This window comes from Cherax quadricarinatus, chromosome 62 (assembly GCF_038502225.1).
Source record: "Cherax quadricarinatus isolate ZL_2023a chromosome 62, ASM3850222v1, whole genome shotgun sequence".
NCBI lineage: Eukaryota > Metazoa > Arthropoda > Malacostraca > Decapoda > Parastacidae > Cherax > Cherax quadricarinatus.
The window spans coordinates 8,575,256-8,592,876 of record NC_091353.1 but is presented as its reverse complement, the minus strand read 5'-3'; the positions used below and the strand labels follow the sequence as shown (position 1 = coordinate 8,592,876).

At 39.4% G+C, this 17,621-nt stretch overlaps 1 protein-coding gene across 8 annotated transcripts in view; it reads left to right on the top strand.

Moving 5' to 3' along the window:
• Rcd1 (Reduction in Cnn dots 1) overlaps positions 1 to 17,621 on the top strand; it is a 130,250-nt gene that overhangs the window by 27,498 nt on the left and 85,131 nt on the right. For all 8 annotated transcript variants that reach the window (XR_011393737.1, XM_070098370.1, XM_070098371.1 and 5 more), the window contains 2 exons: positions 10,362 to 10,498; positions 14,029 to 14,177. Coding sequence is in view for 7 of the 8 variants with exons in the window: in XM_070098370.1 (XP_069954471.1) it covers positions 10,362 to 10,498; positions 14,029 to 14,177 (286 nt within the window). In the remaining variant the exon portion in view is untranslated. The remainder of the gene's footprint in view (positions 1 to 10,361; positions 10,499 to 14,028; positions 14,178 to 17,621) is intronic.

Sequence of the window (17,621 nt, the reverse complement as noted above, 5' to 3'; positions counted from 1 at the left end):
CATGCTGCTAAAATCTCAGAATTCAGAACGTGAACACAAAAAAAAAAAAAAATTCTGAAAACTGATCACCTAATAATAAACACACAGTTGACAACTTCATTCAACTTGAACATTTAATTATACAGGCTATGTACATTTAATCCCAACTCTGCGAGGGTAAGATTTACATGTGCAGAACGGTTATTGTCTTTGGGTGGATCGAATTCTTTTGCAATGGCTAACACATGCCTTGACTGAGGGAGATCTGAACTAGTATCTACAAAAGATAACTGGGGGTTTCTCATTACTTGTCGTGTACGCAAAGAATAACGACATTCAGGTTGATTGTCTGACTGAGTGTTAGAGGTAGAGGGTACAGACTCAGGAGGATTGTCAGCATCTGTCACATTAGTCTGGGTAGAAATATCATCCTCAACATCACATACTAACTTCATATGATCTAAATGCGATTCTTTATACTGACCAGTACTAATTTCTCTAACCTTATACACCTACCATCCGACTTACGACCGAGTTCAGTTCCGAGAAACCGGTCGTAAGTCGAAATGGTCGTAAGTCGAACTTTACTACTGAATATCAACAAAACATTTTTGTAATGACTTTATTTTATTGTTTTATTTTGGTATTTCATGTTTTACTTTACTTTTTATGTTGTTAGTACTGTATTTTATACTGTAAGGTTTAGGATAAACACTGTGTACAACACAAATAGTTGTTTATTTCCCAGAAATTTGGCATAAAAAACACGGTCGTAAGTCGAGTGGTCGTAAGTCGAGCAGGTCGTAAGTCGGATGGTAGGTGTACTTATTGCCATTGATATGTTCAACTACTTGATAAGGACCAACAAACTTTTGATCGAGCTTAGGCATTGCGGATGTTTTGTTGAAGTTAGTCAGCATTACTCTTGAACCAACTTTAACTTTGGTTGGCTTAGCACGGCTATTAGTTACTCTTGTGAATTCTGCTGTTGACTTATGAAGTGTCTCACGGATTCTTCTAAAAACACTTTGAGCTAAGCTGGTACGAGTTGCTATGAAATCATCAGGTTGTAATTGGGTTTCGGTGCAGAATATAACAACTCATAAGGCAAACGCTTGTCTACACCATACTATGCATAATGTGGAGTGTCACCTATCGAAGCATTGTAAGCAGAATTTATGGCACATTGAACATCAGGTATAACTTCATCCCAGGTTTCACTCTTGGGATTGATAGTGGCTCTCAAGACATCAAGTACAGTGGAACCTCTACTTGCGAGCGTGTCCACGTGCGAGTTTTTCCAAATACGAGCAGTCGATGGGTCGATTTTTTGCTTCCATATGTGAGCAAAATTTCCACAAGCGAGCAGACCTCAAGGTAGGTTCCTTGACACTGGTGAGGGGCTCTTGCTCTTAATCTTGAGAATTGTATCTCATTTGTTTGTTGGACTATCTTATTGAAACTTGGGCAATGTATGATGGAAAGATGCTTCTTAACATACACCAAAAATGAAAGAAATCTAAGCATAAATAATGGAGTTCACTTCTCAGTAATTAGCCACCCCTTAGTGGTAATTTTGAATGTTTTTTATGGTTGTATTCTCATTTTTTTGGTCTCATTTGACAGAATGGAAGATATATTACAGAAATAGATATGATTTTGTCTAGGTAGTAGGTTGGTAGACAGCAACCGCCCAGGGAGGTACTACCGTCCTGCCAAGTGAGTGTAAAACGAAAGCCTGTAATTGTTTTACATGATGGTAGGATTGCTGGTGTCCATTTTTCTGTCTCATAAACATGCAAGGTTTCAGGTACATCTTGCTACTTCTACTTACACTTAGGTCACACTACACATACATGTACAAGCATATATATACACACACCCCTCTGGGTTTTCTTCTATTTTCTTACTAGTTCTTGTTCTTGTTTATCTCCTCTTACCTCCATGGGGAAGTGGAACAGAATTTTTCCTTCGTAAGCCATGCGTGTTGTAAGAGGCGACTAAAATGCCGGGAGCAAGGGGCTAGTAACCCCTTCTCCTGTATATATTACTAAATGTAAAAGGAGAAACTTTCGTTTTTCCTTTTGTGCCACCCCGCCTCGGTGGGATACGGCCGGTGTGTTGAAAGAAAGAAAGATATGATTTTGATAGCTTTCATGACAAAAAGTACCTTGAAATAGAGCTCAACCTAGGAGAAATGGTCCATTGCTTGGCTGTTTCAGTGTAAACAAATGATGTCACAGTAAATCTTATATTTTTTTATGTGAATAAAAATTACAAATTATTTCTTTCTTTCTTTCAACACACCGGCCGGATCTCACCGAGGTGGGGTGGCCCAAAAGGAAAAACGAAAGTTTCTCCTTTTACATTTAGTAATATGTACAGGAGAAGGGGTTACTAGCCCCTTGCTCCCGGCATTTTAGTCGCCTCTTACAACACGCATGGCTTACGGAGGAAGAATTCTGTTCCACTTCCCCATGGAGGTAAGAGGAAATAAACAAGAACAAGAACTAGAAAGAAAATAGAAGAAAACTCAAAGGGGTGTGTATATTTATGCTTGTACATGTATGTGTAGTGTGACCTAAGTGTAAGTAGAAGTAGCAAGATGTACCTGAAATCTTGCATGTTTATGAGACAAAAAAAAAGGACACCAGCAATCCTACCATCATGTAAAACGATTACAGGCTTTCGTATTACACTCACTTGGCAGGACGGTAGTAACTCCTTGAGCGGTTGCTGTCTATCAACCTACTACCTAGTTACAAATTATTTATATAATAATAATGATAATAATGCTAATAATAATAATAATAATAATAATAATAATAATAATAATAATAATAATAATGAAAGAAATCTAAGCATAAATAATGGAGTTCACTTCTCAGCAATTACCCACCCCTTAGTGGTATTTTCGTATGGCTTTTATGGTTGTATTCTCGTTTTTTTGGTCTCATTTAATAGAATGGAAGATATATTACAGAAATAGATATGATTTTGATTGCTTTCGTGACGAAAAGTGCCTTGAAATTGAGCTCAACCTAGGAGAAATGGTCCATTGCTTGGCTGTTTCAGTGTAAACAAATGACGTCACTGCCCATTCCAATATGCAGTTGTGAATGGGTTGACATATTTATACAATTATTGCAGTAAGGAATAACAGTAAATCTTATATTTTTTGTGTGAATAAAAATTACAAATAATTTATATAATAATAATAATAATAATAATAATAATAATAATAATAATAATAATGATAATTATGATTGTGTGAGTGAGGTGAAAGTGTTGAATGATGATGAAAGTATTTTCTTTTTGGGTCACCCTGCCTCGGTGGGAGACGGCCAACTTGTTGAAAAAAAAAAATAATAATATGTATGATAATAATATGAATAATAACAATACGTATAATAATAATAGTATAATACAATAATAATAATAATATAATATGTATAATAATAATACATATATAATAATAATGTACTACATATGATAATTATAATAATAGACGGCTTCAAAAGGCCGTCACTAGATGGCAGTGTTTACCACAACAAAGAGGGAGCGGTTGTGGCCGCCTCCACCTGTTACATAATGACATATTTTATTCATTCTAGAGTATATATCGTGTTTCTATGTTATTTATATTGTCTGTTATGTCATACACCTACCATCCGACTTACGACCGAGTTCGGTTCCGAGAAACCGGTCGTAAGTCGAAATGGTCGTAAGTCGAACTTTACTACTGAATATCAACAAAACATTTTTGTAATGACTTTATTTTATTGTTTTATTTTGGTATTTCATGTTTTACTTCACTTTATGTTGTTAGTACTGTATTTTATACTATAAGGTTTAGGATAAACACTGTACAACACAAATAGTTGTTTATTTCCCAGAAATTTGGCATAAAAAACACAGTCGTAAGTTGAGTGGTTGTAAGTCGAGCAGGTCGTAAGTCGGATGGTAGGTGTATTAGATGAACTGTGATATATAAATAAGCCGTATAGATGATATTAGCGAAATTATTCATGAAGAATTTTGCCCGGTCTCCAGACAAGCTCTCGTCCACCACCACCACCACCCATACCACTACGTGAATGACATATTTTATTCATTCTAGAGTATATATCATGTTTCTATGTTATTCATATTGTTTGTTATGTCATACTAGATGAACTGTGATAGATAAATACACAGTATAGATGATATTAGCGAAATTATTCATGAAGAATTTTACCCGGTGTCCAGACAAACTCTCATCCACTGCCGACACTGCCCATACCACTACATGAATGGCATATTTTATTCATTCTAGAGTATATATCAGTTTTCTATGTTATTTATATTGTTTATTATGTCATATTAGGTGAAGTGAGATAGATAAATAAGCCGTAGAGTTGATATTAGTGAAATTATTGAAGTACAGAATTCCACAGGAATGGATTAATTGCATTTCAATTAATTTAAATGAGGAAAATTGACTCTGCAAACGAGTAAATCCAGTTGCGAGCAAGGTCATGGAATGGATTAAACTCGCAAGAAGAGGTTCCACTGTACTTTCTTATTGGTTCGTTCTGCTAACCCATTGCTGGCAGGATGATGAGGAACAATGGTGGATTTAGAGATCTTGTACAAGGTACACAAATTTTCAAGAATCTCATTACAGAATTCACCTCCATTATCTGTTACCACGGACTTAGGGGTGGTATGCCTACAGATTATATGCTCCTTGAAAGCTTTAGCTACAGTCTCGGCAGTCTTATCTGCAATAGGAACTAACTCACAATATCTGGTGAAATGATCTACCATAACACACAGATACTTGTTACCTTGGTGGGAACATTGGACATTAGTTAACAGATCTATGGCAACTCTTTCCCGTGGTTCACTTGTGGTGGGATACACCTGGATAGGATTTGGGCCATTGACATTTCCTTTATGTTGCATACAGACACTACATTTCTTAACATACTTGGAAATATCAGTTGCCATACGTGGCCAAAAGTATTTCATTCTGGCTTGTTTTACTGAACGATCCATACCAGGGTGTGCAACACCTGGTGCATCGTGGACTAGCTGTAGAGATACATTCACTAGTGACTGTGGAATTACTAATTGGTATACCCTTCTGCTTGGGGTACCCAACTCGGCTGTTCGGTACAGTAATTCTTGGCTCATTACAAAGTCACTAATGGGTGCTGGTGGCTTCACAGTCAGAACAAGATCTTGTTGGAGCAGGAACCGAATCACATCAGACCACAAGGGATCGGTTCTTTCTTACTGGAGGAATGAACAAACTTGGAGAAGTGGATGACTCTCCCTTGTTGAAAAAAAGATAACGCTATAATACGCAATACGAGCAAGGGAGAACGGATCTGCTATCTCTCACTCCAAGCACAGGGGAAAAGAAATGAACATGGTCGACAATACTGGTATTCATTCTGAGTCACACACAGTGACACGAGGTATCAACTATAAAGAAACTGCTCTCATAAACGTTAACAACATGTGAAGATTATTAAAGAAACAACTTTATACATTGCACAGATTACTGTCAACGAGGATAGTATCACCATCTGAAACACAAGGAACAACAACAACACTCAAGTGAGTACACTAGCCACAGAAACGTCTTTCTGCAACGGCTTGTGACATCAGCAAGAGATGGCATAACTCATTACAAGTAACATTCTTCACAAAGCGTCCCCTGGAAGGAACGACTACTTGAACAAGTCGCCATCGCAGGGATAGTAGTCTCAGCACCCAGGGTTGCCTGAGGTTCCTCTGAAACCCAAGGTAACTGTACACTATCCTGCGTGCACGATATTGTGGCTGGATTCCAGACAGGAGTGACAGTATTACTAGTGCCTGACTGCTTGGCTACGTTAATAGGCGATTCACGGATCTATAGGAATTTAATCTGAACTTCACATTTCGCAGCACTTTAACAAATCTCACATACAAGCTGTGAGAACAAACATATTGCTCAAGGGCTAGGTATTGTCTTTCAGTCAGTAAGGGAATATTGGGACTGTGGACTGATTCATCTTTACTTGGACTGGCATGATACACTAAGTGAGCATTCAAAAGTGACTGGGACATCTTCTCAGGGAACTTACTCAAGGACATAAAAGCAAGAATAATAGAGAGAATATATGACACAGTAAGCCTAAATGGGAAGAAAATACTTAACTATTCTGCATAAGTAAAGAAAAAAATAACAAGTCACAATGTAGAGCAAGGAAAACTCACATGAAACACTTAGCTGGATAAGCAACACTTTGATAATCAAGAGAAATTGAATTTTACTCAAGTCAAATTTACTCAAATTTCCTTTAATTTGAATTAATGGCACAGTGAGTTGTCTTTACTCTCAATTCAATAAAGAAATTCAACAATAAATGATAAATCAATCAAAAATGATAAAATGGAATCAATAAATCTTGTGCAAAATTAACCCGTAAACGGTCCAAACGTATATGCTATACGTTTTTTCAACATTTGAAAGTACAGTGGACCCCCGCATAACGATGGCATCACATAGCGATTTTTCCGCATACCGCTTACTTTTATCGCAAAATTTTTGCCGCGCATACCGATTAAAAACCCGCTCACCGATTTTCGTCCGAGACGCGTCCAATGTGCCCTCACATGTGCCGCCCGTCCCATTGTTTACCAGCCAGCCTCCGCGGTAACATCCAAGCATACACTCGGAATATTTCGTATTATTACAGTGTTTTCGGTGCTGTTTCTGGAAAATAAGTGACCATGGGCCCCAAGAAAGCTTCTAGTGCCAACCCTGTGGTAAAAAGGGTGAGAATTAGTATGGAAATTAAGAAAGATTTTGAAGGGTTTGGGGCTAACCCTGAGAAGCCTATGCCAGTTGTGGAATCCATTGTGCCTACTTCAAAGATTAAGGAAATGTGTGCACAGTGGGTTGAACTGCAAACCTTTATAGATGAAAATCACCCTGACACAGCTGTTGCAAGCCGTGCTGGTGACTATTTCAATGACAATGTTGTGGCCCATTTTAGACAAATCGTAAAGGAACGGGAGGTACAGAGCTCTATGGACAGATTTGTTGTGCGACAGAGGTCCAGTGACTCTAAAGCTGGTCCTAGTGGCATTAAAAGAAGAAGGGAAGTAACCCCGGAAAAGGACTTGCTACCTCAAGTCGTAATGGAAGGGGATTCCCCTTCTAAACAGTAAGAAGATAATGCTCTCCCCTCCTCCCATCCCATCAATCATCACCAGATCTTCAATAAAAGTAAGTGTCATGTAATTGTGCATGCCTTTTTCAGTTTGTGTGTATTAAAATTAACATTTCATGTGGTAAAAAAAAATTTTTTTCATACTTTTGGGCGTCTTGCACGGATTAATTTTATTTCCATTATTTCTTATGGGGAAAATTCATTCGCATAACGATTATTTCGCATAACAATTATCCCTCTTGCACGGATTAAAATCGTTAACCGGGGGTCCACTGTATGTAAAAAAAGTAGATCTTTTTTTTTTTGTACATTTGAAAACGTGTAAAAAAACTTTGATCTACTTTTTTTTTTTTGTTATATTTGAAAATCTGTAAAAAAAACGTAGATCTGCTTGGACCGTTTATGGGTTAAAATAGACTGGGGAAGCAATTCTTTAAAAAAAATAAAATAAAGTGACACACGAAGAATGAAATATGCACAGAACACAAGAAATGTAAAACTGTATCACAGAATATTTCACTGAAATAAAGTGTAGTACTGTTGCAAGTAACAATTACTAATCAAAAATTACTGCACAACACAACACTACATAAAAAAAGTTTCTGAAAGAAAAAATTAATGGCAGCACAATACTTGCATAAGAGTCATTGCAGAATGAGTCAATATTGCAGTAAAAAAAAAATGCATCCACACAAGAAAATGCAGTTTACACAAACAATAAAAAAAGTTAGCAAGGAATGAACTGATTGAACACTTTAACTCTTAATTGCAGCTTAAGCGAACACTGAAAAGCAAAAGAATGATTTACTTTAAAAGAGAAGTTAATAAAAATTACACTAGGAGTGAATTTGTTCAGTGAAATATGAAAAATAATAGAGGGCATAAAACACAAAACAGAGAAAGGTTAACACTTACAATGAGGCAGCAACACAACACATCAGTATATGTACAATACTATGATAATTTTCTTGCAATAAGGTCTTGTGTTGATAAAAATTGGAAATAATTGTCTTGCTTCAAACAAAATAATGGTACTATTGTCTGTGGAGATAGGACAAATTAGACACTGGCTAAATAAAAAGAATTAGCACAAAAGAATGTTCAACACACAGTAAAATGGGAAATGAATTAATACAAAAAAGTCAGCAAGAATACACAAATGCTGGGAAAAAAAAATAACTGAAACAACACTGCTGTGATGCAGAATATAAGATAACATTTACTGAATTACTTTACTTCATAACTTACTAGGCAAGGAACACAGTACTGTGAACACATGATAATTGTGAAGTGTAAACACAAGTTTATACTGCTTATATAGTGCACACAACAGGGAAAAATGTTAAAGGAACTCAACACAACTGACAAAAATAAAGCACAAAAATTTTAAACACTGAAGAAAGAAAAAAAATGCTGCAAACAGGATGTATTCAAGAGTCATTGAATGTCACTAAGAAATCACTGAAAAAGAAATGTCGCTAAGAAATCACTGAGAACAAAAAAAAGTCTCAATACTCGCAAATGTCTCTGTAAAAGATTATTATCACTAGAGCAACGTCAGTGGAGGATGAAGGTGGTGGAAGGTTGTTGAGTCTCGTGGCTGTCGGCGTTCTCTACTACTCTCAACACGTCAATGTCTCGAAGAATTTGCACTTAAACTCTAGGAACTCGCATAGAAAGGCTTTTCTTGTTGGCGCACAGGTACGATGAAACAATCTTGTGTCTTGACCCTGATATGTGAGCCGTAAATTAAGGTGCTAGAACCCAATATAAGGATGAAAAACAATGGTGGTGGGATGGTGTGGGCAAGTGAGGCAGCGCGCTGGGGCACTGCATGCTGGCTAGGCCTACTGGATAAGCAGCGTAACCCCCGTGCTCTGGGTACACCCACACTAGGCACGAGAATACTCTAAGCCAGGCTGGCTTAAAAACCCACAAAATGCCACAACACCGCAGGGATGGTATAAGCACTCAGGACGGCTTAGAACTGGGAGCACCAAGTGATGGTGAAGGCTGGAACTCATGTGGCTTGTTAAGTACTGAGGGTTAGTCACCTGGGTTAGTTGGCTTGCTGGCTGGCTGGCTTAACCCATCACACAGACTGGCTTGAGAACTTGTAACGATGAGCACAGCAGGGGTGGAAAGCTGGCTAGCAGGCAAGGCTGGTACTTAAGACTGGCTTGGCGGCTTGGCTTAATTTGGAAACCCGGGTCAACCCCTCGGAAGTAATGCAAATAAGCAAATAAAACACTAAGACACAAAGACTGACCAGGAAGCAGGAAGCAAACAGGCTGGTGGATGCTTGCTTGGGGTAGCTGGCTCCTAGGCTCCCATGTGGTCAACACACAATGTCCATGGCTGATGGAAATTAATCTCCGTACATCTGCGTAAATATCAAATTTACGCGCTCACCACTGTCACCATTTGTTGAGAGGGTTCGTGGAGATATGATGGTTGGAGTTAAACACACTTGTTGGATGGTAATACTTATATTAGCAGAGTGTGAGAAGGAGGAGCCCAGCCTGCCGTGTTGCCCGTTGTTAGACCTAAGCGTGAAGTGAGAGAGAAGCATCGAGTCTCATGCTCACATGCGGCATCACGTGACGTCACACATGCTAGTCACTGAGCCTAGCAAGGGGTCAACTATGTAAAACATATGGATGGCACTATGATACTCAGATAACAAATACACATGAACAGGGGATCAGCAACTATGCTGACAGTGGTAGTGTAAATGATGGTTAAAGTGTTTTTTTTTTGGTTACCCTGCCTCAGTGGGAAACAGCCGATGAGTTAATAAATAAAAAGTTTATAAGTTACCACTTAATAATCATGTATAGTGTATAGGTGAATGATTTAATAAGAAAAATAACATTTTTTTTTTTTAACAAGTTGGCCGTCTCCCACCGAGGCAGGGTGACCCAAAAAGAAAGAAAATCCCCATAATGAAAATACTTTCATCATCATTCAACACTTTCACCTCATACACATAATCACTGTTTTGCAGAGGTGCTCAGAATACAACCGTTTAGAAGCGTATACGTATAAAGATACACAACACATCCCTCCAAACTGCTAATATCCCAAACCCCTCCTTTAAAGTGCAGGCATTGTATAAAAATAACATATGGATATTTTTTGTATGTAGAGTATATTTTGTTTAACTTGCAGAGAGCAACGAAGCGAGTGCAGTGCTGGAGCAGATCTTGAGTGAGGTGCGCGCACGGGTCATCGAGTGCAAGAGTCAGTACCCTAATAGCCCCGTAGTGCTCCTGGGCTGGGGAATCGGTGCTGTTATTGCTTGTCATGTAAGCAGAGTACTATTCAGTTTCCTACCTACCATAGAGATGATATAAAATACCGACACCATGGAAAGTAGACACAAATGCAGTATTATGTGATCCTTTATCGACTTACGTTTCGCCCACACAGTGGGCTTTATCAAGTCAGAAACAGGTCTGTTTGTGACTTGATAAAGACCACTGTGTGTAAAAAATGTAGTCAATCAAGGATCACATCATTATACTGCTTTTTTTTTTTTTCACCCTACCTACTGTGGTGCCTGTGAGGAACATCTTTGAAATTATAAAAGTCTTTAGACTTTGAGAATGTAATTTTTTAAATTGATGCAGAATATTTAAAATTTGTGAATCTGTAACTTTATTTTTTTTTTCAGGCTAATATTTTTTTTTATTTTGTTCATTAGTTTTTCCCAGGGTGTTCTACTGTTGGTTTGTATTTGCTTTTATTTATTGCCATCCTCACTGAGTGATCTCATAGGTCAAAGCATTCTTTAAATCTCTCGACTTTCGTTCTGTCTCCTATTTGTGTGTTTATTTTTCATGTGTATTGGAAGCTGTGCAAGTAATGTGTGTGTTAAGAAAAAAAAAAGGCACAGTATCGTGACTGGAACAATGCACAAATAACCTGCATGTAGAAGAGAGGAGCTTAGGACGACATTTTGGTCCAACTTGGACCATTTACAAAGTCACACTAACTTTGTAAATGGTTCAAGTCAGACTGAAATGTCATCGTAAGCTCCTCTCTTCTATGTGTGGGTTATTTGTATGCTAAGAAGTTACTTGAGGAGCACAAGTATTGTGTGCTAAGATGTTACTTGGGGAACACAAGTCACAGTTCCTTCACTGGGACAATTGACAACTAACCCACAAACTAGAGATGAAATAGATGATGTTTCAGTGCATCCCGGTCCATCTTCAGAAACAAGAGTGATAATGGTCTGGTCCAGACCATAATATCATCTAATTTCATCCTTGCAAATAGGAGAGAGAAGCCTGTGTTGATGCTTGATCACATTTTAAGCAATGCATCTTGCTGTGTAGGCGAAACTATTTGGAATAAAATACAGTGGTACCTCGAGTTTTGAACAGCTCCCAACTCAAACAATTATGTAAGTGTATTTTTGTAAGTGCTTTTGTAAGTGTATTTTTGGGGGTCTGAAAAGGACTAATCTAATTTACATTATTTCTTATGGGAACAAATTCATTCGGTATTGGCACTTGAATGGCCTTCTGGAACAAATTAAGTTCGTAACTTGAGTACCACTGTACTTGTTTTCAAACCGAGTTGTCACACTTGATCACCCCTCACTTTTTCGACCATTGCTTGGATGTGTTGCAGTTTTTGAACTGTAGTAATGGCATGCCTCTGGCAAGACATTGATGGAGTGAGTGATGATGAAAATGTTTCTTCTTTTTTGGGGTCACCCTGTCTCAGTGACAAATGACCAGTGTATTAAAAAAAATGGAAACAAGGTGGTAAGTGGGCACTTTTTTGCTACTCAAGTGCAAGCCACTTACCCTATCAGGGATTTCTTGATGGGCGAAGGGAGAGCGCCATGTTTTGAGAGTACAGTAGGCCTAAGGACAGCAGAGGCTAGCATTCCTGAATATGTGATACCAAAAATATTCTTTAAACAGTGGTACATGATTCTTTTTTTAGCAGAAGCCAGACTGGTACCTTCAGACGGTGTCAGATTAGCCATGTTGTGATGGCTGTGTAGGGCTGTGGGCTGCTGGAAGCAACTACAGTGGACCCTCGACCAATGATATTAATCCGTTCCAGAGAGCTTGTTCTTAGCCGAATTTATCGTTAGTCAAATTAATTTTCCCCATAAGAAATAATGGAAATCCAATTAATCCGTTTCAGACAGCCAAAAGTATTAATTTTTTTTTTTCATGAAATATACATTTCCCTACAAAGAAAACAATGAGACATGCACAAGAACTACATAAACAAATGCTAAAATGACACTTACCTTTATTAAAGAGTATTGATGAGTGATGAGACACTGTTTTTCTTGAACACTCTGGGATTTTCAGAGTGATACATGAGTAAAGGTTTCACTTTGCAATCCCCACTAACATTACAACAGAACATGAGAGTTAGCCTGTCTTTCATAGGCTTGTGTCTGGGGAGTGCCTTTTCCTCCTGAGTAATGTAGGTCCTGTTTGGCATTTTCTTCCAGAACAGGCCTGTTTCGTCACAAATGAACACTGGTTGTGGTTGGAATTTTTCAGCTTCGCCATGCCTTATCACACTGTGTATGCCACTACGATTCTTAAATCTCTCAAACCAACCTTAGCTGGCCTTAAATTCACCAATATGAGCACTAGTTCCAGGCATGTTTTCCTGTTCACCTGGGTGTTAGTCGACTGGTGTTGGTCGCATCCTGGGGGACAAGATTAAGGACCCCAATGGAAATAAGTTAGACAGTCCTCAATGATGCACTGACTTTCTCGGGTTATCCTGGGTGGTTAACCCTCTGGGGTTAATTGTTTCTTGGATAATTGTTTCTCATTAAGCCACACCAACAAAATTCTCTCCACATCTTTGAGTAGTACAGCTGACGGTGGTGGAGCAACAGCTGACCATGGTACAGCAGCAGCTGACAGTGGTACAGCAGCAGCTGATGGTGGTGCAGCAGCAGCTGACCGTGGTACGATAGTATTTCGATAGTATTTCTCACCCTTTTTACCTTAGGGTTGGCACTAGAAGCTTTTTTTGGGCCCGTGATGGCTTATTTAGCGGTTACAAGCACTAAAAACAATGGAATAATACAAAATATATCTCATGTATCTGTAGAACCATCCATCCTGGCTTGTAAACAATGGCACACTAGCTGAAGGCAGGGCAGCTGAGGCGCTCAGGCTAGTTGGCGGAAGGCAGATGCGTTCAGGGCGAATGTCCTTACCTGAGTTTTTCACCATTGGTCGAGCCAATTTTTTTACGCAGAAATGCATCATTAGGCGATTTTATCGTTAGATGATGCCAGCATTGGTCGAGGGTCCACTGTATGTGGATAATCAGCATTGCACTCGGATCATCTTGTGCCAAGCTTTAATTAATTTATGCTCTATACACCTCTTGTAACATCACTGTTTAGTAGCTGCAGCCATTATAGTACATGCACACAACGATCGCATAAAAATGCATACCGTGTTTTACTGCAGTGAAGATGCTGTTTTTTCCCCAGATAAGCTTTGAAAATTTACTCAGCATCTTGGAAGCCAAACTATTGTTTTTTTTTTTTTTTTTTTAGTTTAGACAATCAGAATTGGGAGAGGAGTCCTCGACTCCGCAGCATCTTATTTAACATAAAATACAGTACATAAAATTGTACTATTGTTCACTTAGCTACATCACTTTTGTACATTTAAAAAATTCTAGTTCTTAAGTCTGTAAGCATTAGGATTAGTCTGGCCAAAATGCGCAGCATGTTAGTGGCTTTCTTTTGTGCTTAACAGTATTTTATTACATGTAATACTGCATAAAGTTTGTTTTCACATATTTGTTTCACATTGTTTCTAATGCCTAGGTGTCAATGCTTGAGACTGTGACTGCCAATATTTGTCTGGGGTATCCTATGACAGGGGCATCTGGCAAGCGTGGCGAGGCTGACGATCCCCTCCTGGATTGCCGAACTCCGACTCTGTTCGTTATTGGTGAAAAAGCCGCTAACGTCAGGTGAGTATATCATGTATTCTCTGATATTCATTAATGTCTTTGACATGTCTTAAGATTTTGGAGTTACATTAATATGTGAAGCTTGGGTTGTAAATGCTGCAGTGAGGAGGTGGTTGGAGGCAATGGAGATGTCCTGTCTAAGGGCAGTGTGTGGTGTGAATATTATGCAGAAAATTCGGAGTGTGGAAATTGGGAGAAGGTGTGGAGTTAATAAAAGTACAGTGGACCCTCGCCTAACGCTAATAATCCGTTCCTGAGAGCTCAACGTTAGGCGAAATTATCGTTAGGCGAATTAATTTTCCCCATAAGAAATAATGGAAATCAAATTAATCCGTTCCTGACACCCCAAAGTATGAATTTTTTTTTTTTCCACATGAAATATTAATTTTAATACACACAAACTGAAGAAGACATGCACAGTTACATGACACTTACCTTTATTGAAGATCTGGTGATGATTGATGGGATGGGAGGAGGGGAGAGTGTGAATGGTCTTAGTGTTCAGAAGGGGAATCCCCTTCCATTAGAATTTGAGGTAGCAAGTCCTTTTCCGGGGTTACTTCCCTTCTTCTTTTAATGCCACTAGGACCAGCTTGAGAGTCACTGGACTTCTGTTGCACAACATATCTGTCCATAGAGGCCTGTACCTCTCGTTCCTTTGTGACTTTCCTAAAGTGGTTCACAACATTGTCAGTGTAATAGTCACCAGCACAGCTTGCAATAGCTGTGTGAGGGTGACTTTCATCAAAAAAGGTTTGCACTTTAAGCCACATTGCACACATTTCCTTAATCTTTGAAGTAGGCAACTTCTTCAATTTCTCTCTCCCCTCCTCCGAAGCAGTTTCCTCAGGTGTGGCCTCTTGCTGTTGAAGATGATCTAGCAGCTCATCAGTGGTTAGTTCTTCATTGTCCTCCTCCACCAACTCTTCCACATCCTCCCCACTAACCTCCAACCCTAAGGACTTTCCCAATGCCACAGTGGATTCCTCAACTGGCATACGCTTCTCAGGGTTAGCCTCAAATCCTTCAAAATCCCTTTTGTCTACACATTCTGGCCACAGTTTCTTCTAAACAGAGTTCAAGGTCCTCTTAGTCACTCCCTCCCAAGCCTTACCTATAAGGTTTACACAATTGAGGATATTAAAGTGATCTCTCCAAAACTCTCTTAGAGTCAATTGAGTTTCTGAGGTCACTACAAAGCACCTTTCAAACAGAGCTTTTGTGTACAGTTTTTTGAAGTTTGCAATGACCTGCTGGTCCATGGGCTGCAGGAAAGGAGTGGTATTAGGAGGCAAAAACTTGATCTTAATGAAGCTCATGTCTGCAGAAAGTCGCTCTGCCACGTCTGAAGGATGACCAGGAGCGTTGTCTGATACCAGGAGGCACTTTAGGCCAAATTTCTTTTCAATTAGGTAATTTTTCACAGTGGGGGCAAATGCATGGTGTAACCAGTCATAGAAAAAGTCCCTAGTGACCCATGCCTTACTGTTTGCCCTCCACAGCACACACAAATTAGCCTTGAGGATATTCTTTTGCCTGAACGCTCTGGGAGTTTCAGAGTGATACACCAATAAAGGCTTCAGTTTGCAATCACCGCTAACATTGGCACACATCAACAGAGTAAGCCTGTCTTTCATAGGCTTATGTCCTGGGAATGCCTTTTCCTCCTCAGTAATGTAGGTCCTGCTTGGCATTTTCTTCCAAAACAGGCCTGTTTCGTCACAATTAAACACTTGTTCAGGTTTCAATCCTTCAGCCTCTATGTACTCCTTGAATTCATGCACATATTTTTCAGTTGCTTTGTGGTCCGAACTGGCAGCCTCACCATGCCTTATCACACTATGTATGCCACTACGATTCTTAAATCTCTCAAACCAACCTTTGCTGGCCTTAAATTTACTCACATCACCACTAGTTGCAGGCATTTTTCTAATTAAATCGTCATGCAACTTCCTAGCCTTTTCACATATGATCGCTTGAGAGATGCTATCTCCTGCTATCTGTTTTTCGTTTATCCACACCAATAAGAGTCTCTCAACAACTTCTATCACTTGCGATCTTTGTTTCGAAAGCAAAGTTGCACCTTTGGCAAGAACAGCTTCCTTGATTGCCGTTTTCTTGGCCACAATTGTAGCGATGGTTGATTGGGGTTTGCTTTACAACCTGGCCAGCTCGGAGACACGCACTCCACTTTCATACTTAGCAATGATCTCTTTCTTCATATCCATAGTAATTCTCGCCCTTATTCCTGTAGGGTTGGCACTAGAAGCTTTCTTGGGGCCCATGGTCACTTATTTTGCAGGTGAAATCACTAAAAACGGTGTGATAATACGAAATGTTCCGATTGTATGCTTGGATGTGACCGCGGAGGCTGGCTTGTAAACACTGCCACCCACGGAACAAGTGAGGCTGGCTCAGGCCACACGTGGACGTGTCTCAGACGAATCGCGTTGAGCGAGTTTTTTAGCGCTAGGCGAGGCAAAATTTTTGCGTTAAAATGTATCGCTAGGCAGATTTAACATTATGCGATGTCATCGTTAGGCGAGGGTCCACTTTATTAGTCAGAGGGCTGAAGAGAGGTTGAGGTAGTTTGGTCATTTAGAGAGAATGGATCAAAGTAGAATAATATGGAGAGCGTATAAATCTGTAGGGGAAGGAAGGTGGGGTAGGGGTCGTCCTCGAAAAGGTTGGAGGGAGGGGGTAAAGGAGGTTTTGTGGGCGAGGGGCTTGGACTTCCAGCAAACATGCATGAGCGTGTTAGATAGGAGTTAATGGAGACAAATGGTATTTGGGACCTGATGAGCTGTTGGAGTGTGAGCAGGGTAATATTTAGTGAAGTGATTCAGGGAAACCGGTTATTTTTATATAGCCGGACTTGAGTCCTGGAAATGGGAAGTACAATGCCTGCACTTTAAAGGAGGGGTTTGGGATATTGGCAGTTTGGAGGGATATGTTATGTATCTTTATATGTATATGCTTCTAAGCTGTTGTGTTCTGAGCACCTCTGCAAAAACAGTGATAATGTGTGAGTGTGGTGAAAGTGTTGAATGATGATGAAACTATTTTCTTTTTGGGTATTTTCTTTCTTTTTTGGGTCACCCTGCCTCGGTGGAGACGGCTGACTTGTTGAAAAAAAAAAATAATATGTACTCCTAAACAAGGGGCTAGTAACTCCCTTCTCCTGTATCAGTTATATATATATATATATATATAAGGAGAGAAAGTCATTTCTTCTTTTTTTTGGGTCATCCTGCCTGGGTGGGAGACAGCTGGTGGGTTTAACCCTTTGAGGGTTTTCGTCGTACTAGTACGTCTTACGCGTAGGGGTTTTTGACGTACTAGTACTCATAAATTCTAGCGGCCTCAAATCTAGTGGGAGAAAGCTGGTAGGCCTTCATATGAAAGAATGGGTCTATGTGGTCAGTGTGCACAGTCTAAAAAAAA